We start from the raw sequence: 25,718 nt of genomic DNA, 5'->3' as shown, positions 1-25,718 counted from the left end.
TAACCTTGATCAAACTTCACTACTTCACTAAACTAAGAACATTGTTCAGGAGCCTTGAAATTATCCTATACATTTTGTTTAGTGCTTTAAAACTTGAAGAATTCAAAAGTCAAATGACTTTTCTTTCCCAACTTGTAAGGTTAATCCAAGTCTTTGTACATACGATGAACTATTTTGGTTGACGTTAGCAGAACAACCCAACTCTGAGCCAAATGTTTTAAACTTGAACAAAATTTCGGAACTTGCCTGAACTAAGAACATGGTTCAGGAGCTTTGAAATAATCCTATACATTTTGTTTAGTCCAGTATAATTTCCTGGAAGAATTTTCAGAATTTTTTCTTTCTTTTCATTTTCTTTTTCAAAGCTATATCAAGACTCTAGAGCATACACCACCTTGAAGCTCAACGAAAAGTGGCACTTCGATTCCCTGTGACTGGGAAAGCCTGGCGCCGCCTAGGATTCTCAAAATCCTTAGCCACATCTTCTATTGGGCCCCTATTGATGACTGAACTTTTTCGTCTTCCCTTTGAAGCAACCAGACCTCTCAGGCCTTCATCACCCTCCCTTTCTCCCTCTTCCGCTTTGTCCTCCCCAAATTTCACCTGTTTCCTCGCCACCGCATAATCAAACGGTTTCAACTGCATACCTTCAGATTCATGGGAGCTTTCAACCCGTCCATGTTTCCTGGTTTGATTTATGTACTTCAAGCACTTTTGGAAGCTGGATGATAAATCAGAGAGAGACATGGGTTCATCCACTGTATCTGATTCCAAAGTGGACACTATGGCATTGCAATTTTCCCTATGATTCAACGCATCACTAGCAGCTGTTGATACACAATCTGCTGATTCCTGGTTATTTAGACCAGACGCCAATGATATATTATTCCCTAAATTGGTGACCTCAGCTGGTGTGGCAACAGGTTCAGCGGGATGAATTTCCAAGGGTTTAACGCACTCGTTAGCAAGGGGTTTCAGCTGCTCGTCCCTGCCTGTAAACGAGTGGAATGGAAGGTTTACTGATGACTTGATCTGCTCCACCTTGTCCTGAAACAGTTTAATTCAGGCAGTTACATTCTCCCATTGTATATTCCTCAGCAGAATGTATATATGATCTAATAAGCTGCATAATATAATTAAAACATGCCACCCTTAATCAAATCAATAAACAAATCAGTCACTCATCAAACTCCAGTGACTCTAAAAGACGTCTAGCTAAGGCCTGAGGGCAATGGGCCCAACTGGAACTGTAAAAACATTGCAAAAAAACTGAAAAAAGAAAGAAGAGAATAGGGACTGATAGTATTAGGATCTGACCATTAAACATTATGAAAGACAAGAATTCTCTTAACAATAAACAAAACCATAATAAAGATCGAAAGAGAGAGTCAAAAGTATGAAATTACAGTTTCCAATTTTCTCAAGAGTGAACTTTCTGGAATTAAGAAGAGGAGCACTAGTAACCACACGGGCCTATTGGAAGGGGGAGAACCAGAGAGCATTATGAGATATGAAAACAAAGAGATATTCCAAGACTTTGGCTTATGTATTATTCCCTCAGTTCCTCTGTTCAATTGGGCCTGTACTATTAAAGATTTTAAACATCGAGAGCACTTTTGGACTGGCTTGGTGGTTTTTATCAGTGGTTCGATCATGGCCCTCATGCATAGGATGCATTTTGTAAAGAACTTTGACAAACATTTATACATCTGTTACAGAAGTAGAAGTCAGATGCAACAACTCTTAAACTCAGCCTGGCCTAGTTTGATTTATTGGATTCTGAAAAGGCCCCTAAAAGATAAAAATAATTGCCGTAGTAAAAGTCATAATTAAGGATGAGCAGAGCACTTAAAAGGGAGAAAAAAGATAAAATAAGTGAAGAAAAATAAAGAATTTTGAACTCACTTTTTGATCAGCATAAAGCTTTCTCTTTGAGGTTGAATTCCCCAGCAGTGCTCCAAAAGCTCTGCTTGGCTTCTTTAGGATTTGGACAGTGGCTCTAGTAACCTACAAAAGCAATAGATTCCCAGTTACCACAAAAAAACTTCAGCAGCAAATTACAAACAAAAGAGTTTCCAGGAACCTGCAATTCTACAAAGCAATAGATTTCCCAGTTACCACAAAAAACCTCACCAGAAAATTACAAACAAAAGAGTTTCCGATGTCGAGAGATTTAGCACACCGTTTTTTCCGAAGTTTTTGGGCCCATCTCAATATTTGTGTCACCCATTTGTGCTGAAAAAGTGGATCTTTCCTTTGGAAGCTCTAGCACATAATCCTGTTCATTCTTGATTTTTCCAGTTTCTCCAGGTTGTTCAAAGGAGCCTTCATTTCCACACATAATACTTTCTAAAGCATCACCACTAAATTCAAAAATCCCTTCCTTGACATGGACAGGTGCTGAAATGCATTCGCCTATCTTCCCATTTACTGAATTACCATAATCACCTCCGTTTATGTCCATCGTTTCAGCAGATGCAGTCTGCGTTCTTATAGGGGTCCCCATAATTGGTAAGGTTTCAGATTCATCAGCAATCACTTTCTCATTTTTGTCAGATGCCTATTCATTGGGAAGATTTTACATTAGAAGAGTCAAAAGGATAATAAAACCTTTAATGGAAAAAAGCGTCACCACGCCCTCATACATATCCACATGTTTAGGACACCCCTCTCATGTTCTAGTGAAGAGACGGGTGTCGAATAAATATGTGGATGTAATTAAAGATATGTATGAGGGCACGATGACTAGTGTGAGATCTGTGGGAGGTTAGGGCAAGGAATTCCCCAATTAAGATTGGGTTGCATCAGGGATTAGCATTAAGCCCTTATGTTTTTTGTGCTTATCATGGACGACCTAACCAAGAGCCCAACTCAAGGTCCCGTGGTGTATGCTCTTTGCCGATGATATCATTGGTGGATGAGACAAAAGTAGGGATTAATGCTAAGTTAGAGCTATGGAGATCAACCTTGGAAACAAGAGGCATAAAAATTAGTAGAACGAAGACGGAGTATATGATGTCGAATTTTAGTCACACTATGATGGGACTGACGTGGTGCGAATTGAGGAAAAAGAGATGCTGCAAATTGACTATTTTAGATATTTGGGGTCAATCATGAATTAAAGTGAGATGGATGAAGTGGAGAGGTGCGTCCAGAGTGCTGTGTGACCGACGCATTCCTTTAAAGCTTAAAGGGAAGTTCTATAGGACTGTTGTACGACCGGCCATGATGTATGGGGCAGAATGTTGGGCAGTTAAGAAGTAGCATATTGAGAAGCTATGTGTAGCCGAGATGAGGATGTTAAGATGGATATGCGAAAAAACTAGGAAGGATAAAGTAAGGAATGATCGTGTTAGAGCTAACTTAGGAGTTGCCCCGATCAATGACAAGCTCCAAGAGAGTCGTTTGAGATGGTATGGGCATGTTCAACAAAGGCCTAGGGATGCCCTAGTAAGGAGAAGTGATATGATTCCGATTAAAGGAGCTAAAAGAACTAGGGGCAGGCCTAAAATGCCTATAGGAGAAGTTGTGAGGAAGGACATGCATAGTCTAGGTCCTGTACCAAGTATGACTTTAGATAGAGCCTATTGGAGGGCAAGGAGATTCCATTCAAGACTATTAACTTCCCTGATCCATTGATTCAAGCTTAAGATCACAAACAATATGCTTTATGACTACGAACCATATCAGATACTGCTCACTAACTGAATGCTCTGGACAAATGAGTTGGTGAGACTTGTTTGCAGTATTATGGGAGGTACATCATGGATGCGCTCAACCTAACAGTGTGTTTTTTTTTTTTTTGGGGGTTAAATTATCCATAATATTTTTTTAGATGCGTCTCTTACTATTTCTAGGTGGCCCTTTTTTAGTTGCTCAGCCGCACTTTCAAAAGCTGAAGCATCTTGGATTGAACTCTTGATGATGTTGAGTACCGAACCAAGATTGCGCTCCACATAAGGATGTTTTGATCTAACTAGACGCCGCAGCTTCCCAGCATTGAGGGGCATCTGCCTGGCTTTGTAGTGCAAAAAATATATAAGATTAAAGTAATCCAATGTATTCTGTAATTATGCATATGATGGAGGAAAACATTCAATGAGAGAATTTTAAGTTAATACCGATTTCAAGTAAAGCTTTGTTTGGCAATATATAGCCAGTACTTTCATCCTCTGCACGGGCAACAACATCTCTCCATTCATAAAGCCCCTGCAGTCCAATCAAATTTAATATTTAAATAAAAATATCCAAGCAAACTAACGACCATTTTGTTTCTCTAGGAAACCAGGAAGCCTGACAGTCAACAGACCAGCATAAAAAATAATAAATCAAAACCAGGTTCATTCAATTGTTTATTTCTTATAAAAGAGATTCCCAGGTTAGGCCACCAAATTCTGAATGGGGGTGCCCTCAACCTCCTGTATGTGTACCATACTTGATGTACATAAGGGTAGCAGTGTTGGCATGTAGCCAACCTCCATCCTAGTGCAAGTTATATTCCTCTTACCAATACAAGATATATGTGGAGAGAAGAATAGGAATAACGTACCGCAACAATAGCGAGCTGTTGCGCATTGACATAATCCCTCCCTAACCTGCAATCATTACAAAGAGAACATGTTATAAAGTTTTCATCCCTTATCCTGATGAACATAGGTTGACTTGGGGAAAAATGAATAATGAAGACATCACGACTGTTCTGCCAGGGAATTCCAAGAAGGTCATGCTATTACAAGATCTGAAGTAAGGCACAAACCCATATATGTAGAGATACGAAGTATCTGTCAAGAGCTCTTTCTCATAAAGCTGCATGCATATGTCAAAACTGCGATTATAGACCTGTTAACAATAAGAAATATAAGGAATAAAATACCTCATTAGAAAAGCAAGAAGCACACAGACATTGTTTATTAATTAAAATTTAAATATCAAGGACTTCTATTATATAAATCTCTCTTAAAAAAATAACAAAAATCTGCTCTATTTATTCCATTTTACTTTAGCAAAAGCAATAAACAACAAATAAAGTATGCACCCGATTAAGTCCACCACCATAAAAGCAATCAGAAATAAGTAACCCCTATTAATAAGGCATAATAATCTTTTATATCGACTTACAGAAATAGTTGAAGTCTTTCAAGAGAAAAATTATCAAGGAAAACCAGAGTCCATCTATATATATTAGTACCAAACTTTTTAAGAAATTAATGACTAGTACGCTATATTGATGTATAGAGGTCGGCAATGGGGAAGACATGTCTTTGTCCCTGGATTACTCCTGGTTGTGGTGATAGCACTACCACATGGATTGCTGTCGACAAATCACTAGCCCAAAGCATGATATGGGTTAAACCATATATATATATATACATATGGGCATACCCAGTGCACGAGGCTCCCGCCACTGTGGGGTCTGGGGAGGGTCATAATGTACGCAGCCTTACCCCTGCTTTCAAAGAGAGGCTGTAAAAGCAGAATCCTGCATTAAGTCTTTTCCATTTTGAAAATCCTGTAACCTTTTCCCTTTATGGAAAACACAAATGCAAAGTTACTTGACATGCTTCAGTGGGGGATTTAGTTAGGGGATACAAGCCTCAACATATGAAGCTATGATATTTGCACAGCTTCAGGCATTAGGAGCCCCCATTTCTGGTTTGCAAATCTCACCTGATAGAAGGGCAAGATTGGAAGAATAAGACAGGAGAAAGGTGGAAAAGCTAGACCTCACAGGCTATTGAAGAAGAATAATTGAACTAATTTAAAGTGGACAATAATCACAAGGATGCTTAGCATCAGAGCTAAAGGTTATCCAAACCAGATAATGAAAGAGGTCAAGCAAGTATGAGAACAGGACGAGATAGGGGCATGAGGTAATGATGCAAATCAGCATCAAGGAAGGTACTCTAAAAAATACCAAAGAAGAAAGAAGCACATGATTTGACTGTCAAAACTCAATGCTGTTACTGAGTTAACTCAGTCTATGACTCAGACATTGGACCAAGTTCTTTTCATTCAGACCAAACCAGTGCTTGGGTGTTTTCTGGTTCACTAAAAACTAGCAGGAACCATGGGCTACATAGTAAGTTAGCAGTTTTAAATTTGTTTCTTTGCTATCTAGTTAATTGGATTGGAATAGGATAAGAGTCCATTCCTTTTTTATAGCTGCTTGTCTAAATGGAATACTCTACCTTAACCATGGTTTGGAGAGGTTTTCTTTTCTTTCTTGTTTATTTCCTTCTTAGTATATGTTTCCTACATAGAGTTTGAAACTGAAATACTCAACTGTATAAAAGAATGTAAAGGGGGAAACCCTATCCACGATTTGTTATCGAATAAAGCTGGCTTTTTGCTACCTTAACAGTCTGTGGGATTCAGAATGTTGTTGTGAGATACAGTACTCCATTGGTGGGATTCCAGTTGAGGCCAGGGAGATGCTAACCAATCGGAAAATACTTGTGGAAACCAACTAGAAGCCAGTAAACCAAGATCTGCTATGAACACTAAATCGGCTAGGCTAAAACCTTGTTGGTCAAAATTAGGGTTAGGCTTAGGGTTTAATGTGAGGGTTAAGTCAAATTGATGTAGGTGAGTCTAACAGTGAGGGTCCTGAGGTGTTTTTAGTTTTTTTTGGAGGAAAGTATGTAAACTTAAATGGGCAGCAGGTTAGATGAAGGGTTTTGGGTTTTTGAAAAGGAGTAGATGAGGGAATCTAAGGTTTAGGATGGTCACCTAAGACTGATACCTGGATCCAGTTTCACTTATGGTGAGAGGAGAGTTCGATCCAAAAAAGGAGGGATTTTCTTGGCTGGTTTGGTCTGGGCAGAAATTAGGTATTGGGAAAAGTGATAACAAAAAGGGGGAATGTTAAGCTTTGGGTGTATGGAAGGTTAGAAGAATGGTAGGGGCTGGGGATGATTCAACCTTACTTTAATTGCAGAATTTCCTTGGCATCAGCTTGCTTGATTGTAAAACTTGAATAAAAATCAAAACAAGAAAGTAAATCTTCAAAGGAACCACCCAGGCTTCACACCGCAAGGTGTTGATTGGATCAAACACCAATCCCACCAGCCTTGATTAAACACAAGACAAAAATCTTTTCATTAATATCAAAATTTGTGTTCAATACTTGCCCCCCTTACAAGTTACAACCTTGTATAAAAGACTCAAAAATAGACTTCAACACTAAAAAGGAAAGGCCTAATCCAATCCTTAACCTATTAGGTAACTTAAACTGACTAGAAAACTGAAATAGACTCAATTACAGTCCTAATCCAGCCTACTTAACACTTAAAAGAAAACTAATAAAATCACTTAAATTGAACCATTGGGTGAACTGGTTCAATTTAGGGTAAAGTACACGTACCCCTCTGTAATGCACCCAATATTCCTCGTACCCCCCTAAGCTTCTCATAAGTCCACGTACCACCCCTCAATATTCCACGTACCACCCCTGCTTTACCCCCCTAATGCCATTTAAGTCCACACCAAATGTTAAATGCTAAAAAATGACCAAACTACCCTTTCTTCTATCTTCTCTAAAATTTGAAAAGACCTAACTGCCCTGACCTATTTGTTAAAATTTGAAAAGACCAAAATGCCCTCATCTTCCCCAAATCATTATCTTCTTTTACGCCACCACCACCACCACCCACCATTAACACCATCACCACCGTGAAGCCCCACCTCCAACACCACCGCCACCCACCACCATTAATACCACCAACCATCTTCTTCCCCAGATCGTTTCTCCAAAAAATAAAACCCTAAACCCATTTTAGGGTTTCAAAACCCGCTCCATTTAAGAGAGTGTGGGGAGAGCAAAGAAATAGAGAGAGACAGGGAATAGAGAGATAGAGAGACGAAAAAACAGAGAGAGACGAAGCAGGTACTTGGCTACAGGGAGCAGTTCTTTGCCGTTCTCGCGAAGATGAAGAAGCCTCGAAGATCTCTTGAGATAGGGTTTTGATTATATGAAGATTCACGACATTTTATACCCTAAAAGTTTTGTATCGATTTGGATTTCAAAGATCTCACTTTTTAGGTTGAATCTCTATAGATTTTGTAAATCTTAGGAATGTAATTCGCTTTTTTCAATCAAATGGTTTTTTAAAATCAGATTTGTGTCGGGAAAATTACATCCCACAGAATTAGGCAATCAAGCAACAAGCGTTTTTGTCCTATCACCTTTATTTCTCAAGTGAGACTATCCAACAACTCTGATGTTCCACTAAGCGTTTTTGTCCTATCACCTTTATCTTGTCATCGTTTCTCTCTCTCATTTCCTTTTCCAGTCATCTCTTTTTAGTTAGGATTTCGATCTGCTCTGTTATCGATGGCCGTTCGACTTCCCGTTACTGGATTTCCTTGTAGGATCATGGAGTGGTATCGATTTCTAATAAATCCATTCCAAGTTGCGGTTTGGGGTTCTGCCATGGTTTCAGGCCCAGATTTCTAAGTCACCATTCGATCAAAAGGCTTCCTCTGTCTCCACATAATATTAATAGGTTTAGGGTTTCATTTTTTGGAGAAACGATCTGGGGAAGAAGATGGTTGGCGGTATTAATGGTGGTGGGTGGCGATGGTGCTGGAGGTTGGGCATCACGGTGGTGATGGTGTTAATGGTGGGTGGTGGGTGGTGGTGGTGGTGGTGTAAAAGAAGATAATGATTTGGGGAAGATGAGGGCATTTTGATATCTTCAAATTTTAGCAAATAGGTCAGGGTAATTAGGTCTTTTCAAATGTTAGAGACGATAGAAGAAAGGGTAGTTTGGCCATTTTTTAGCATTTAACATTTGGTATGGACTTAAATGGCATCAGGGGGTAAAGCAGGGGTGGTACGTGGAATATTGAGAGGTGGTACATGGACTTATGAGAAGCTTAGGGGGGTACGAGGAATAATGGGTGCATTACAGGGGGGTACGTTTACTTTACCCTTCAATTTATGAACAAAACACCAGAATAAATCTAAGTATGGAACTAAAACAACTAATCCCGTATGCAACCTAATTACCCATATTTTAGGCCCATAAAAGTGGCCTATTACATAGAAAACCCATGGGATCAAAGGCCCAACATGTATATAACCCAAACCTACACTTAATCTTAATAAAACAAGCTTATTTTGGTGATGAATCTGCATCAAATTGCCACAGAACATATTGGTTGCTGTCCTCATCATCTATAGCTGGTAAGGTGTGTAGGTTACAGAAATCCCTCTATGGTCTTAAGCAATCACCTCAGGCTTGGTTTGGCAGATTCCAAAAGGCTATGCAACAGTTTGGGTATAACCAAAGTCCTGCTGATCACACCTTGTTTGTCAAATGCAAGGATGGAAAGGTTACTGCCCTTATCGTCTATGTTGACGATATAGTAATAACAAGCAATGATGATGCAGAAATCTCCTTGTTGAAAGCTCAGTTGGTTACGAAGTTCAAGACCACGGACTTAGGACCTCTCAGATACTTCCTAGGGATTGAAGTAGCCCGATCTATGGTATTTTCATTTCCCAAAGAAAGTATGTCCTAGACCTTCTCAGTGAGTCAGGTATGCTTGGATGTAAACCTGCAGATTCTCCTATTGAGGTTAATCATCAACTCAGCTACAAAGGGGGTGATTTAGTAGATAAGGAAAGATATTAGCAGCTTGTAGGAAGTTTAATATACCTCAATACCCGGCCAGATATTGTTTATGCTGTAGGGGTTGAAATCAGAACCAGGAAAGGGCATTTTATTTTCTAACAATAGCAATTTGAAGTTGGAATTTTTTACTGATGCTGGTTGGGTTGGCTCCATTGATGATCAACGCTCTACTCCAGGATATTGTACATTTCTCGAAGGGAATCTAGTTACCTGGCAAAGCAAGAAGCAACCAATGGTATCCAAATGTAGCGTAGAAGCAAATTACCGACCTATAGCACAATGTGTACGTGAGCTTATATAGCTCAAAGTGTTACTTAGCGATATGGGGGTGACATCTGAAGAACCTATGAGGCTCTATTGTGATAATAAGGCAGCAATCAATAGCCCATAACCCAGTCCAGCACGACAACCAAGCATATTGAGCTTCATCAAGGAGAAACTTGAACAAAGCTCAATCTGCATCCCCTTTGTCACTTCCAAGAATCAAGTAGATGATGTACTCACAAAGGGTTTAGCATAGGAGACAAGTTTGAAAGGATAGTGGCAGCAGTGTGGGTCCCAAGTGTCGTCGCATCATTGAGATCTGTAGGGTATAGACGTAATGTAGTCCTAGATAGGAGTAATCCCACTAGGAACCAGGGTAATGGGGTCACACACAAAGGCTGGCCGATTGGGTTAGGGTTTAGTAATTTAGGGCAAAACTAGGATTAGGGTTGGATATTGGGAAAGGGGTTTATAGGTTATTAATGGGCAGGTTTAGAGGGCTATTATGGTATAAAAAGGTTAGGGTTTGGATGAGTTTTGAAATTCTGCAATATTGGGTAGAATTGAATTTTAGGGTTTTGGGTTTGTGTTTTAATGGAGCAAGGAGATGAAGGGGTTAGAGTGGGAGTTTGGGGCTGAAACTTGGATCGAGTGTAGGGAGGGATGAGAGGGATGTTCGATGGGAGTTTGGGGCTGGTCTGATGGCTGGATGTGGGTTGCTTAGAATTTAAGCTAAGGATCGAAAGGGGTAGTTGCAGGTTTAATGGAGGCTAGGGTTTGATGGATGGAGGGGGGTTTGGATGTGGTCTAATGAAGGGAATGTTGGGCAGATTGTGACGGCTAGGGTTGGAGGATTAGAAGAAGAAGGTAATTGCAGAATTAAATAAACTACTTATTTGAATAACACTGATCTCCAACAGTAGCAGATTGAAGAAGAGCTAAAAGAGGACCTCCTGATCTACAAGATGCAAGGAGTCACTGGGGATTCCAGTCCTTCAATCCTTGATATGACTCACAAGGGGGGGAATCTTGATATGATTCACAAGACTGGATCTCATAGGAGAGAATAGTAGCAACAAAGGCAGCAAGCATAAAGCTGAGTTTTTATTAATAAAAATTCGTATTCAATGCTGGCCTCCCTTACAAACTTATATAGAAGACTCAAAAATAGACTTAGACACTAAAAAGGAATGGCCTAATCCTATCCCTAACCTATTAGGTAACTTAAACTGACTAGGAAACTAGAATACTAAAGGAAATAGACTTAAAACATGGCTGGACTTATAGAGTCCTAATCCAGCCCAACTTACATCACATGATCACTTAAATTGAACCAATTGGATGCAACCAATTTGAACCGGTTCAATTAAAAAAACATAAAAATAAACTAAATATTGGGCTAATCCCGTATGCAACTTATACACCCCTAGTTTAGGCTCATTAAAGTGGCCTAATACATAGAAAACCCTTGGGAACAAAGGCCCAACATGTAGATATCCCAACCCTAGGCCTATTTCTAAAGAAATAAGCCAATTTCTATGATGAACCTGCATCAAGATGACTTCAACTATACTTTAGGGGTGGTAGGCTTAGTAGGGCTCGAACCTACAATATCACCGTTATGAGTGATACGGTTCAACCAATTAAACTGACTTCTAAATCATTCCGTCATATTGTATTCATGTTGGGCAAGAGGGATATCTATGCACCACCTTGAGGGGGAGTGTTAAAGGATAAAAGTTACGACTAGACTGTCTAGGTTCATTGTATGTTGGGACTTGAGATAAGGCTTGTGACTCAACCTTACCTAACACTCCTTATTTGTAACCGTCATCCTCTTTATAAAATAAGAATGAACTTTGTCATTCTAAGCCAATTCATTCTCTCCAATCCTCTCTTCTCTTCTCAACTGTACATACTACTCAAATGAAACAAGTGCGGCTGAGACGAAGATGTTGAGGTGGATGATTGGAAAAACTGGAAAAGATGCACTAAGAAACAAAAAAATTCAATGTAGTGTGGCTGCAATAGGTGATAAGTTGAGCACAAGTCACTTGTAAGTGCTTTGGGCATGTACAAGGAAGGCCATTGAATGCACCATTAAGAAGGATTGATATGGTGCAACTTACAGGAATCAAGAGAAGAAGGTGTAGGCCAAAAATCACCTTTGGATAAGTAGTGAAAAGAGATGTGGATGTCTTCAGGTTAATAACTAAGATGACTCAGATAGAGTTGAATCACTTGAATGTAGAAACACAATTCATATAACCAAATCAATTTAGTTGGGATAAGGGCGTAAGGCTTTGTTGAGTTAAGGTTTACATAATAAATATAACAATGGTACATTTTGGTTATCGTTTGGTTGTTTATTAGGCTCTATAAATGAATAATGTAGTATTTGGTGCAATATTTGTTACTGCTTTACATTATTTGTTAGAAAAATAGGTGGAAATTTCATATTACATATGTTTATCCACCTTACCCAATTACCCGCTAGGCAATGGGAATCAAGGTTTAAGATCTCGGTATCTCGGCTGATTTCGGTCAGCCAAAAAACCAAGTTGTCTCGGTAACTCGGCAAGATCTCGGTCGAGTTGGTGCATTTTTTATGTCAAATCTCGGCCCTTGGCTTCGGTGGCCATATGACCTAATTAGGTCATGAAACTTGCAGGACAGCCTAATTTAGGCCCTATAAACATGGTGGCATGATTCAAAATTTTGCCATATATCGCCAAAATTTCGGCAAATTTCGTAAATTTCGACACTACCGAGACTGGATGGCCTTCCGAAATGATAAATGTTCAAATTTCGTGAAATTTCGGTATATTTCATGAAATTTCGTAACTTTGTTTAATTACTTTGTTTAAATTTCTTATTATGTCGTTTAGTACTTAAACAATGTGTTTAACTATTTATACATTAGGGTCCAACCGTATACTGTCAATCAAGGGTGCAAACCCAAAACACTACTTTGAGTTCATTTTTTTGCAATATGAAGGATTAAATGTGTTTATTTAGCTTAAATAAGGGTGTACATGAAGTATCAGGCCTTAATATGGCCAAAAACCAACCGAGATGGAGTGCCGAAATATGGCAGAAAAAATACCATATTTTGCTGAAATTTCGGAATATTTCAAAATTTTCAGAAATTTCAACCAGCCCGAAATGGCGAGACGACATAAAATTTCGAACTATGCATGGTGGAACCCTTTGTTTTTTAGAAATCACACCCAAAATGGTAGTTTGACTTAGGACCCTAGATTATTAGTGTACACTGTATATCTATATATACCAATATGATCTATTCCACACAATCTTTAGCATTAGAACACATAATTCAGGTAGAACAACTTAAATAAGCAATAGGAATGAAAAGACATCAAATAGAGTCAAACATATTTTGAGTCAACATTTAACAATACAAGCCAACAACTGCCAAGTACCAAGTCACCCCTATCCCTATATGCTCATCCAAATACTGAACGAGTGTCGGGCCTTCAAGTTCAAATCTCCTCCAAGGAAGGTTGTTGGGCAGAAATCTCCTCCAAATGTTGTTCTTGAACATCAAATTCAAATGTTCCAAGTTTTTTTTTTTTTTTTTTTTTTGGAAGATTTGGAACTGTTTTTTTCACAAACTGCCGAAACCAGTCGAGTTTACAGAGAATAGGTTGAAATTTTGACTGAGAAAAGTTGAAACAGGGTATTTATATAACTGACTTTGTGAAATTTCGGCGAGGTACCTAAATTTTTGGCTGAGAAAATGTATTCTTATTTTGCACCCTATCTCGACTCAACCTGAGTCGAAACCGAGAAAATTGTTGAGATCTCCTGAGACCTTGAACACTGATGGGAATTAGCTTCTAACCACCTCCCCATGAAAAAGACAATTACTCTTGAAGCCGAAAGTTGCTTCAAGAAATTTATCCAAACACAGCCTTAGAATTGTGCAACACATTGTATTTACAAGAAAACAACCTCAAACAAAAACCAAAAGCAAAATAATTAAGAAAATCTAGAGATTTCCAATTACAAAAACAGTAGAATACAATTATGGTCTATAATAAGCTATGACTATACCTCTAACAGGAGATCATCACCACTTCCAGATTCAGCAGATGCTGAAAGCAACCTCGCTATCATAAGATCATATATATGCAACAGATAATGGGTATCTTCTCTTGCATATCTGTCAACATTGAAACCTAATGAGTCCAAGATTCCAGGATAAATACATCTAGATAAAAAGTAAAAGTCCTAATAAGCAGTAAATATGAAAGATATACTCTGAAACACAAATTACCTAAGCATCTCATCAGGAAGCGGGCGCAGTCTCCAATCTGCATTCTGGTATCTGCAAAAGATTAGGTCAACCTTACAGAAAAAGAAAGAAAACATCAAGCCAAAAGGATGGCTGCAAAAACACCCAGGCATGGTAAAGATAAAGAAGTTACTCTTTTTTTGCAGTAACTCCACAAAAATAATGCAGGAGATACTCCAAACTTTTCCTCTCCAACTGCAACACCCTTGAGGCCTATGAATCCAATAAAAAAAAGTAATTCATTCCTTGGTATCATTATGTTGGGGAATATTGGAAGCAAAAGCTACAATTTAAAAAAGAAAAGGAAAGGAAATGACACTAGTCCAGTGTAGCATGATAACTTTAGTTACCAAAAACAAAAAGAGGAGAGAGAGAGAACAATAAAGATTGCTTGCCTTCCTAAATGCCAAAGATTCTTTGGGCTAAGATTTTTTATTCCCAACGTAATACAATTCGCAGACCTTACAAGTAAATGTAAATTCTTCAAGGTTCTTGAAGATTAGGTCAGTAGTACAATGTCAAAGCACTTTAAAAAATAATCCAAGGAGCAAGAAGAGAAGGCTTGCACCATAAGAAAATGATATGCAAATAAATGAAAGGCTGCCAAAAAAATTTGAAAATTATTCCCTTCAACTGTTTATGGTATTGTGCATGCATCAGCAGAGTTAATGCAAGCATTCTTTTTGCAGGTGCAAGGTTTTAATATTTACTACAAAGATAATTAGAATATGACTCTTCTTTCTTTTCTAAAGCACTGCTTTTGCTCAAATCTTTGGACAAGTTACTTTTAAACCAGCCCATGTGATTCATTAACTATTCTGGCCAACATAGCAAAAAACAAAAGGTCTTCCCACACAGCCATTTAGGAAAGAATCTCCTTAATGGGCACACTTAATTTTGCCATGTGAAAGAGTGATATGGCAAATCTGACCATTGTGTCTAGGGAATGGTCTGAATAGGCCACATGACAAATTTCAGCCACAAATTCAATCATTTACTGTCTCATCTAATGTCAAACCCTCCATGTATGACCATGCACCCAACTGTAGTCCTGTGCACCCTCATGGTAGTCCCACAGTTTTCAATTCCTCATTATGCCACTTGGCAAAGTAAGATTGGACTGAAATTTGGCATATGAGCAGGGGACCTTAGCGAGTTCGGGTCTACCTGTCCAAAAAAATTCAGCCCCATCAGACCAGCCACATAGCAAAACTAGATGCCTATTAAGGAGATTCTTTCCTTAACGTCCGTGTCAGAAAACCAAGTCCTAGAAAATACAAAGAGTACAAAGAACCTTCCACAACTTCAACCATAGTAATGCAGTCTCTTCATAGGACTAAAATTTCTCTTATAAAAAAAAAAAGAAATAAGACCTTAATATGGGATTTAAATGAATAGAAATCAAGAGGTATTAAACCACTAAATGCCAATACGCTCTAGTTTAATGGAACTAAAGCACTAGAGACTCAAAAATAACCTGTACTAGTGAAGGCAATGAAAATCTATCTATGGTTGAGCAGTTGTTTGCTATGAACAAGGATGACGTGTAATATCCTAAGCCTCCTCCTAATCCAAATGATGGACTCAATGTTGGTCATGACAATGAGATTGAAGCTCACTCCACTCGTCCTACATCATTCTCAAGTAGACTAGTTGAGAAAGCTCCCCACTTCAGACAGAAGGGTATTCTTTTGCATAGTAATGGTTTTATGGGTGTTCATACGGTCGTTGGTAGGCAGAAGCAAACTTTATTTCTGCGGATTTTGTTCATGGTCTCACCTCCAACAGAAGCACCTCTTCAAGAAGATCCATGTGCGAGGTTTTGGGCCTACAACTCGAGAAGAGGTTAGTGCAGTAGCTCGGAGCCTCGGATACACCTGCAGTTTAGGCCATTACAGTACCATGTACCTCGCTTAGTCACCCTTTTGGTGCACTGTGACATTCTTCTAGGGCAACCTTGGCAATGACAAACTCGTATTCTTTAGGACGGTGCATAGAACACCATCAAGGTTAAGCAGGATGGTCGCACGTACTTGATGTTACCCCACGCATTATCAAACATACCACGTTGGCGGCAATCTCCTCCAACGATAAGTCAGCCTACTCTCCCTCCTCGTGGAGTTACATTCCAATCATCTACCTTGAGATATGTGCCACCCTCATCGACGATCGATTTACAAGGGTATTTTGGGAGCACAACGTAACTCGACGGAGTCAAGTTCTTTTAAAGATAGAAGAGCAGATGCAGTAACACGATATTTGTGATTTGGGATTATTTTGCAAGTTTTGCAATATGTTTATGTTAGGAAAGTTGGATACACGTAAGTGATTGGGCAGTTGTTTAGTAACCTAGTTATTATTGTTTCTATTTCAGTTTTAGAGTTTGATTAGGAAACCATATTTTCTCTTTTCTTTATATAAGTAAACATCCCCGGTTTAGAGATATATTGGAATTGAAAGAAGAACAAAAAAGCTTACATGAGTTTGTGCTGCTGCGAAGAGCCAGTGGTTGGATCGACTGCTACTTTTCTTTCTCTCATTCTGCGCTAAGTCTCTTCCCATTCTCAGCCCTTAAGAATACTGTTCTTCATGTTCTGTTTTTTCTTTTGAGTGCTACCCCAGCCCCTAGGGTTTGAGTTCAAACTCCCTTATCCTTGACTCTTTCTTCCCGGGACTCGAGGGTTTACTTACTTACCATAAAACAACCCAGCCTGTGCAACCTGACTGCAGAATCCAGCGTGGACTGTGAGGAGCAAACCAAAGTGCAGAGCAGGTTCCGTGTGTTCCGCCGGAGCTGTTTATAGATGTTATTAAACTCTTACTTGTCTTTGGGCCTTCTGTTGATCGACTTCAAGAGGTTCAGACGTTCAGAAAATATGTTTGAAATCTTACCTTGGTAGGAGGTAAACCAAGGGAGTTCTTGCAACTGAAGCTGAGACAGGTTAGGATATCAAAGGTTTCTGGGTTTTTCCGAAAGGAAGAACCGAAGAAGAGAACCTTCCCTTCAATGTCTCCTTCTATATTCCCTGTTTTCCATAAATACCCCATAGTCTTTACCTTATTCCCTTCCTTTCCCCATCTTTTACTAGTTTCCAGATATACCCTCCTCTAAAAGGTTGCTTACAGTTACCTACCCAACTTTAGTTCTCTTTGCTTGCTGGCTCTGAATTTCATTGTATTTACATAACTGCCATTACATCTTTAAATTGAGTTATTAATTCTTCTTGTGGGCCCAGAGCAATCCAATTTCAAGGGTTCCGATATCCAGGATTGCATCATGAACACTGCAGTCTCAATAAAGGCAGTAGATTTTCCAATAACCTGACAATTAAGAAGCGGGAAGAAAAGAAAAAAACTCCTCTAATTGACAGTTTTCTTTTAACTATCTTCTAAATAAGCAAACAGGAGATAGAAGGCTCAGGAAAAAAAAAGTCTTTTTGTATGTGCAGAAGTTGCAAAGTAAAACCTGTCCAGTGTCAAACAAATTGCAGATATATATATACCAAAATCCCGTTGAAGCCACACTACATCATGATCTGCCCCATGCATAACCTAATTCACAGTTTTCTTTTAACTATCTTCTAAATAAGCAAACAGGAAATAGAAGGCTCAGGGGGAAAAAAATCTCTTCGTATGTGCAGAGGTTGCAAAGTAAAACCTGTCCAGTGTCAAACAAGTTGCAGATATATATACTAAAATCCCGTTGAAGCCACACTACATCATGATCTGCCCCATGCATAACCTAATTAAGCAAAGCAAACAATCAAACACAGCAGCACCGTTAAGATGAAGACATGTTTAACATGAAATAGAAGGACCATACCTTCTTCTTTGACGGGTCTTTAAAGGCTTCCCTTAGATGTGGACCAATGTGTACCCGAAGTTTTAGAGTATCTATCACATAATCTTCAGTTCTAGTAGAAATTTGCATCAAGCACGTCATACCTTGAAAGGACCTATAATGATTATGCTCCAAATCAACCTAGACAACAATATGAAAATAAGCAACAGTGTTTAAAAAAAGAGTAAATCAAATCCAGATTAGAACTAAATACAATAAAATAAACTTCCTCTCCAACAAAAGAGAAATTCTTTTAAGGGTAAAAATGAACCATTCGAAGAGATTGAAAGGAAAAATATTCTCGGACAAGAGCTTGTTTGGAGTTATGTTTCGGTCAAACCTTATTTGGTGTGCGCAAATGCAATGGTGTCAAAAATGAAAATATTTTTTAGATATCAAAACAAATAAATATTTTACCACACTTTTGATTTTTAGCAATGTTTTAACATATTAAGATTTATGGAATTTATTGATTTGAGAAAAACCACAGCATTTAAAAGCTGAAAATTGCACCTACCGCTGAAAATCCAATTTTTGTTCTTGCCCTAGGGTTGACTTTTTATCCTTTTGGAATTTGATTTTTTTGAACTATTTTTATTGGATTCAAATAGGGGGGAATTTGCTTATTTATGAATAATATCTTAAGCTTGTCCTGGTTTCCGGCATAAATAAGTGTCTGTCCTGGTTTCCCACTAAGCCAAACTCCTATTTGGACTTTGATTTTTCAAAATCCGATAGTGTCATTGTGTTTAAATGGCCCAAAATAGGCTTTATACCAACTTTCATGACCAAACTAGGTAAAAAATCCACCGAAACCATCAACCATGTTCAAAAAAAAATTAAAAATGCACCAACTCACCGAGATCTCGGTCCAACTTGGTTTTTTGGCTGGGCAAAACCAGTACCGAAACCGAGTTCTCGAACCATGATTGAAGTTGATTGTCACTTTGTGTGAGATACCGCGATGTGGAAGTTAATCTCCACTTTTTTTTCAATTCTTCTCAACAGCTTGGTGATTCGTTTACCAAGGCATTGTATAAAAATGTGTTTCTTCAGGGTTGTTCCAAGTTGGGCATAGGTGATATTTATGCTCCAGCTTAAGGGGGAGTGTTGAAGTAACCGCAAAGGATATTTTGTAATGTTACTTGACTGTAAGGGGCTTATGTGTTACACATAGTCATGTTCTTCTATGTAATTTTCTAAAGTTATTTTTATTATAAGTACAGAAATGCTGACAGTTAGACAGATAGTCTAAACCGTGAGCCTGAGTTTCTCTACCTTCTTGTTCTCTTCTGTTTTTTTTTTCTTTCTTTCTTTCTTTCTTCCCTTCTTGTCTATGCAGGTACTGGTTTCCTGCCTTTGTCCTTGTCACAACGGGACTTACAAGGCTACTGGTACCCTTTAGGCTGGGTGACCTCTTCGAAGTATATTTACCATCAGCAGTTGACTCACTAGCATGGAGGGAGTTCACATCCTGCTCAGTATACTAAAGCACTCCTTGTACACTATTTTCCATTGTTTCCACTTTTCACATCCAAGAGTCTTTAGTCATTGTGTCATAACGAAATGATGATGATGATGGCTATGGCATTGATGTGAAGCAAAACAATATAAAATAAACTAATGTTGTGCATTAGGTAGCCATCAGGACAGCAATGGATTGCAACAATTAGACAATAATCCAGGAAAACAAAAACTAAAGAAAAGGGTAAGCTAAGAAAAAAATGAACTATCATAAGTGTTTACCGCAAACTCATCCACATTTCGCAACTTAGCAGCTAACTCCTTCAATTCTTTGACTTCTTCAACAAGTTTAAAAAGGGTGGCCTCTATAGGGAGCGGTTTTACTGGTTCAACATCCCTAATGTTTCTAGCAACAAAATCATACACGGAGAGCTCCTCCTGTACATATCAACATAAGATATAAGAAGACAAACAATAAGAAGTAGTAAAAAGATCTAAACTTATTACTACTAGTATTAGTATAAATTACTATTGAAACAAGGAAATAATTCAAGGCAAATAGTAGCGACGTATCTTAAGCAGCAACGAGAAAACAATAAAGCATAAGAAGAAAAAAAAAATTCCAGGCAAATAGTAAGAGATATCTTAAAGCAGCAACAGGAAAACAATAAAGCATAAGAAAAAGCAATGGCAGGGCAGCCCAATTTGAACAAGTAAAATAAAGACTAAACCAAAGATACAATCCTTTAGTCATGTCCCATCAACAAATAGCATTTATCCATATCTTAACCAATAAGGGAATTTCCATACAATTATGTACGTACATAATCAGCACAATATTCTTAAATCCAAAAAAAAAACGTTACAGCCACAATGACAGCTGGTAAACTAAAATACAATATTTGAATGGATGCTCAGGAGAAAAAAATATGATATTATATGAACTGTTTTCAGAAGTTATCAGATCAAAGTTTTCCCTCTGACCTTCTAAAGGAAACTGAAGGACTGTTGAGACATATAAAAAATATGTTACTATATGAACCGTTTTCAGAAGTTATCAGATCAAAGTTTATCATTCTGACCTTCTAAAGGAAACTGAAGGACTGTTGAGACACATTATTCACAAAAAGTGGAAGGTGAAAGGAAGAACATATTTCTTCAAACTCAAGCACCTTGACATTCCAGTTGGATCATTAAGGTGTTTCAACAAATGGTAAGTAATCATACAGCTAAGAGGTAGCATGTCCTTCATGAGGCTTTACATAATTGCATTCACACATTAAGAACAGTACATAACATGTTTATGACATATTTATGCAGTTGCATGTGTTAGAAATGTTGTATAGGAGGACTAAGGAAGGACAAGAAAAATAACAGACGAAGTACATAGGTCAATGCAGTAAAGATTTGACTGAAGAACATGGATTAGAGTAAGCAGTAAACTAGATAACTCAATTGGGTGGTTAAATAGTATCAATTAATCTGCACCTCTAGGAAAACAAGTACCTATCCTTATGCTAAAAAGGGAGAAAAAAAAGTTGTTGGGGGGGGGGGGGGGTGGAGAACTGAGAAGAGGGAATATTACTCATGTTAGAGTGTGTGTATCAGTTGGAGGTCCATGGATGTTCTATTCTTATCTAAGTAGTTTTAGAGTTTCCTATTGTAATTAGAATTTAATTTTCTATTGTGATTAGGCTTTAGGATTAACTAGGCTAAAGAGTTTTACTTCAGTTATGTAATATCAGTACATTTGAGTATAAATATTATTGGCTAGCAATAGATCCCTTTACAATCTATCGTACAGCCTCCTACATCATCTCTCTTGGTATCCCATCTTCTTCTCTCTTCTCCCTTCCTCTGGTTTCCTTAGGGGTGCTCAGGTATTTTTTGGGTATTGAAATTGTTAGTTGCAAGAAAGGTGTCAATTTGTCTCATAGTAAGTACGTTCTAGATCTTGTCTCAGAAACTGGTATGTTGGGCCGTAAACCTATTGATAACCAATGAATCTGAATCTAAACTTGGAGTGTGTGATGGCAAAGAGTTTGAGGATAAACATCCATATAGAAGATTAGCTGGGAAACTTATTTATCTGACTGTCACTCGTCCGAATATTTCCTTTACTGTTGGAGTCATCAGTCAACTTATGGAGAGTCCTAAACATGCTCATTGGGATGTTGGTTGTCGCAATCTGAGGTATCTTAAAGGTGCTCCTGGCAAAGGTCTTATTTATTGTCTTCATGGTCACACTAATGTTGTTGGTTTTTCTGATGCAGATTGGGTTGGTGCTGCCAATGATTGTAGATGAACCACTGGATATTGTACAGTTGTTGGTGGTAATCTTGTTTCTTGGAGGAGTAAGAAGCAAATTACGGTGGCTAGATCGAGTGCAGAGGTTGAGTACAGAGCTATGTCCTCAACCAATGAAGATGTATTGTGATAATCAAGTTGCTATTTATATTGCTAGCAATCCAGTTTTTTATGAGAGGACCAAGCATACTGAGGTCGATTGTCATTTTGTGAGAAATGCAGTTATGCAAAAAGTTATTTCAACTACATTCGTCAACTCTGGCAATCAACTTAATGATTTGTTTACAAACGCGCCGTTTCGACCTGTGGTTCTTGGTGGTTGTTCCAAGCTGGGTATGGGAGATATATATACTCCAGCTTGAGGAGGAGTGTTTGAGGGTGTGTCTGTGTGTATCAGTTGGAGGTCCATGGGTGTCGATGGACCTCTATATTGTGGGATGATGCTTTGTTCTTATCTAAGTAGTTTAGACTTTCCTATTGTAATTGAAATTTAGTTTGCTATTTTGATTAGACTTTAGGATTAACTTGGCTAAAGAGTTTTATTTCACTTATGAAATATCAATACAGTTGAGTATAAATATTATTGGCTGGCGATAGATCTCTTTACAAATTATCGAACAGCCTCCTACATCATCTCTCTGAGTCTCCCATCTTCTTCTCTCTTCTCCCTTCCTCTGATTCTTTTCTCTGGTTTGCTTAATTCTGATATACTTTCTGCTCATACATGCAAATAATTTCCAGATGTTGGCATTAACAGTGACTGAACAACTAAATTGTATGGATCCCATAAATTCAATTCCCAAGCTTGTACAATGAAGGCGATCAGTTCATGCTGATTTATCTGTATCTACCCATTACTCGCAATAAAATCTAATGGAATCTTTTATTTTTTTTAAAAATTGCAAAACAAAACTTGATTAATAAAGATTGAAAGAAAGACCTATGTAACAATAGAACCACAGCATTACACCTCGTCAGATGCAGACAGTGAGGGCCAGGAGTAAAAGAGAGCGGCAGGAGGATGTATTCATGTGAAATAAATAAACCCCTGAACTGGCTAGCAAAGAAAGTTTTTCTTCATGGTTTCAGGAAGACAACTCAGTTGAGACACCAAATAGAATAAGGGGCGGTGCAAATGCATCCATCTTGACAAAGAAAGTCCATAGATATCATGATGACAAGAATAAGCATTGAGGACGAAGGTCTAAATAACAACTAACCAATGGATGTATAAATCTGCTCCCATCCTCACTCCTCTTCAACCAAACATGCTCGAACGGTTCGTTCGTGTTGTTAACCATTATTTTATATTCGTTTTGGGGTCGAGGAATGGTTGGTATATGGAAAGGCAGGCGTGGCTTTGCCACGGTCGTCTTCTTGTCCCTTGAAGCTACATTCACTAACGTCAATGGACTCGAATCATGCGCATCTTCGTTCTCCATACTGCGACTGTCTCCCTTCTTCTTTTTCCCATAAACCAACTGAAACCCGTCTTCAGAATTTATCGAACTCATACCTCTCCCGCTTCCCTCTTCATTCTTCCTCAGCATATGAAATTCACCCATGGAAACATCACATCTTTCAATGACCTCGTCGAAAACATTAACCAGCCAGTCGTAAGCTTCTTCTGAATCATCTGGGAAAATCATCTGCTTGCCCCACAGATAAGTCGATGAACCAATACTTTTCAGTAGAGATTCAGATTTGTCAGTGATTCCTTTCGTTGGAACTTTGAATTCGTCGAAGTTGCGAAAGAAATGAAAGTCTCTTTCTGAAGGAATACCTCTGGAAGAACCGGAAAGCTTCGCAACAGAAGATGCCAGAGGACCATTAGCCAATGCCTGTAATGTTTCAGCTTTCTGTTTCAACGTCTTCTCCGAAACCGAATCAATTTCCATTGCTTCGGTGCTCTTACGGATCAAGAAAAGGTTCGGTAGGGTTTCGCTTAAAGCAATAAAATAGAGGCCTTAACAAAAAAAAAATCAATCCTAAGCAGCGGGGAATAGACGATAGATTAACAGCAGTATGGTTTATAGGTGACGACGTCTAGTGTTCTGCTGCTGCCATTAAAGAGAACTCGTACATTTCTTTTTCTCTTATCTAGCCCCTGTACCGTTCTCTCCGTGCGATTCTCTTCTTACTCCTTTCACATTCTACAGAGTGAAACAGCTCTGTTTCAGCAGAGTATATCAGGTTGGCTTTGTGCTCGTCGACACGTAACAATTATGAATTCTCGCATGTGACAATTGAGTTGTTACTCTGTCACATGAAATTTTAAGGGGGATTCGGTCGGCATGATATTCGAGGCATCATCTGAGTATCACTCCGTCCAAAGTATCTTTTTTTTTTTGGAAAGACAACGCTATCTGATCGTGTATGGTATGCAGCTCTGTGTCCAGAACGGCATGAAATGATCGTTGCACTCTCAAGGATTTCGGTTTTTTCATAGAGGTTTGGCGGCACAGCAGAGGCCATGTGTATGATATGTGCCACGTGATCTTTGTTGTGTCGCAGGATGTGTACTGCACACCCAGCAGTACTATAGAGGATCTCGATCCGTCATTACACTGCGTTGCATGTGACCAAAGTTCTTTCTACCTTCTTATAAATAATACCATCATTAGCTTCTAAAATATTTCATTTTGAAGATGAGAGTTCAACTTCATGGGCATTGTAAGCTATTTTATTTGGCATGATTGTTGTTCATTTAATATTTTAAATCGTTATTTTTTAACTGAACCCATCACTGAGAAGGGGTGAATTATTGACAACGGTCTTTCACATTTGTACGTCCATGGTGCAAATGTCCATTTGGGTTACAACCCAAATTCGACTACAATACAATGCACGATAAAACTTTAGCGGCACCCATCGCAAGGAACATCAACCACAAGTTTTGTAGCACCACCACAAAGGAGTTACAACTGATTTTTTAAGCTATGACTACAAAGGAGCACCTATATCACACATGCCGTGGCAACACACATTCACTACATTCATTACAAAGAACAACCCACAAAAAACACGAATAAGACAATATACGTGGTTCGTTAATATGTCTACGGCCATGGTGCAAATGTCCACTTGGGCTACAATCCAAATTTGACTACAATACAATGCAAGATAAAACTTTAGCGGCACCCATCGCAAGGAACATCAGGCCCCAGTTTATGTAGCACCACCACAAAGGAGCTACAACTGATTTTTTAAGCTATAACCACATGGGAGCATCTACCCCCAACTTTATGTGGCACCCGCCATAAATGATCTATAACCTCCTTATCAAGCACTCACTTAGTAACTACAAAGATACAAAACAAATGGCATACACAAATGTCTAATTTAAGTCCATAAATATCAATTGTGACATTTTATCAAACATCTTGCCTGTAGTCCAAATCACAAATACAAAAGGGTTAGATGTTCTTGGATGTGAAGATGTTGACTCTAGAATTTTCAATCTATTATATATGGTTGAAAATACTTTTCCCATGCTAATCCAAATGGTTAGATGTTCTTAAATTTGGAGATTCCCTCTATATATTTATGAGTGTGGAATGGATAAAAAAAATAGGAAGAGTTTTCCGTCAGGGAGCATAGCCCTGTGCTAGTGCAAGGGCCAATGGGAGTGCACATGGAAGATTCAAGAGGGACGGGATTTCTACCTTTTTATGGGGGGTGGGGCGATCATTTTGCCCTATCATGTGTCTGGTGCAAGAGCCAAGCTCTTGGACAAAGTCTTTTTGCCCCCCATAAAAAGAAAAAAAATATCGTTATGGTTTTAGCCATTGTATCACTGCACCAATGTTTTTCCAAAGAACAGGTGGAGATTTAGATTTCCATCATCTCAAGTGCGGTGCACTGCCCATTGCACCATACTTAAGAA

At 38.5% G+C, this 25,718-nt stretch overlaps 1 protein-coding gene across 1 annotated transcript; it reads right to left on the bottom strand.

Moving 5' to 3' along the window:
* Positions 1-351: 351 nt before the first annotated feature.
* On the bottom strand, positions 352-24,007 carry LOC122672404 (protein RRP6-like 2). Its single transcript, XM_043869886.1, has 14 exons — positions 23,053-24,007; positions 19,808-19,963; positions 18,044-18,202; positions 17,879-17,962; positions 14,354-14,433; positions 14,203-14,253; positions 13,980-14,088; positions 4,757-4,839; positions 4,550-4,595; positions 4,122-4,209; positions 3,849-4,018; positions 2,183-2,560; positions 1,906-2,007; positions 352-1,047 (listed from the first exon to the last, which is right to left on the bottom strand). Exons 1-14 carry the CDS (start codon positions 23,728-23,730, stop codon positions 403-405), a joined length of 2,829 nt encoding a protein of 942 aa, XP_043725821.1. The 5' UTR covers positions 23,731-24,007; the 3' UTR covers positions 352-402.
* Between the last annotated feature and the right edge of the window lie 1,711 nt (positions 24,008-25,718).

The sequence above is a fragment of the Telopea speciosissima genome, chromosome 1, assembly GCF_018873765.1.
Source record: "Telopea speciosissima isolate NSW1024214 ecotype Mountain lineage chromosome 1, Tspe_v1, whole genome shotgun sequence".
NCBI lineage: Eukaryota > Viridiplantae > Streptophyta > Magnoliopsida > Proteales > Proteaceae > Telopea > Telopea speciosissima.
This window is presented reverse-complemented; position numbering and strand designations above follow the sequence as displayed.

Excerpts from the sequence above, each read along its gene's own strand:
- LOC122672404 (XM_043869886.1), bottom strand. The coding sequence starts at position 23,730 with ATGGAAATTGATTCGGTTTCGGAGAAGACGTTGAAACAGAAAGCTGAA. Across the intron at positions 4,596-4,756 it reads TCGTATCTCTACATATATGG|GTTAGGGAGGGATTATGTCA; the intron begins GTTTGTGCCTTA and ends TAATGATTGCAG. Across the intron at positions 4,019-4,121 it reads CAAAGCTTTACTTGAAATCG|CCAGGCAGATGCCCCTCAAT; the intron begins GTATTAACTTAA and ends TGCACTACAAAG.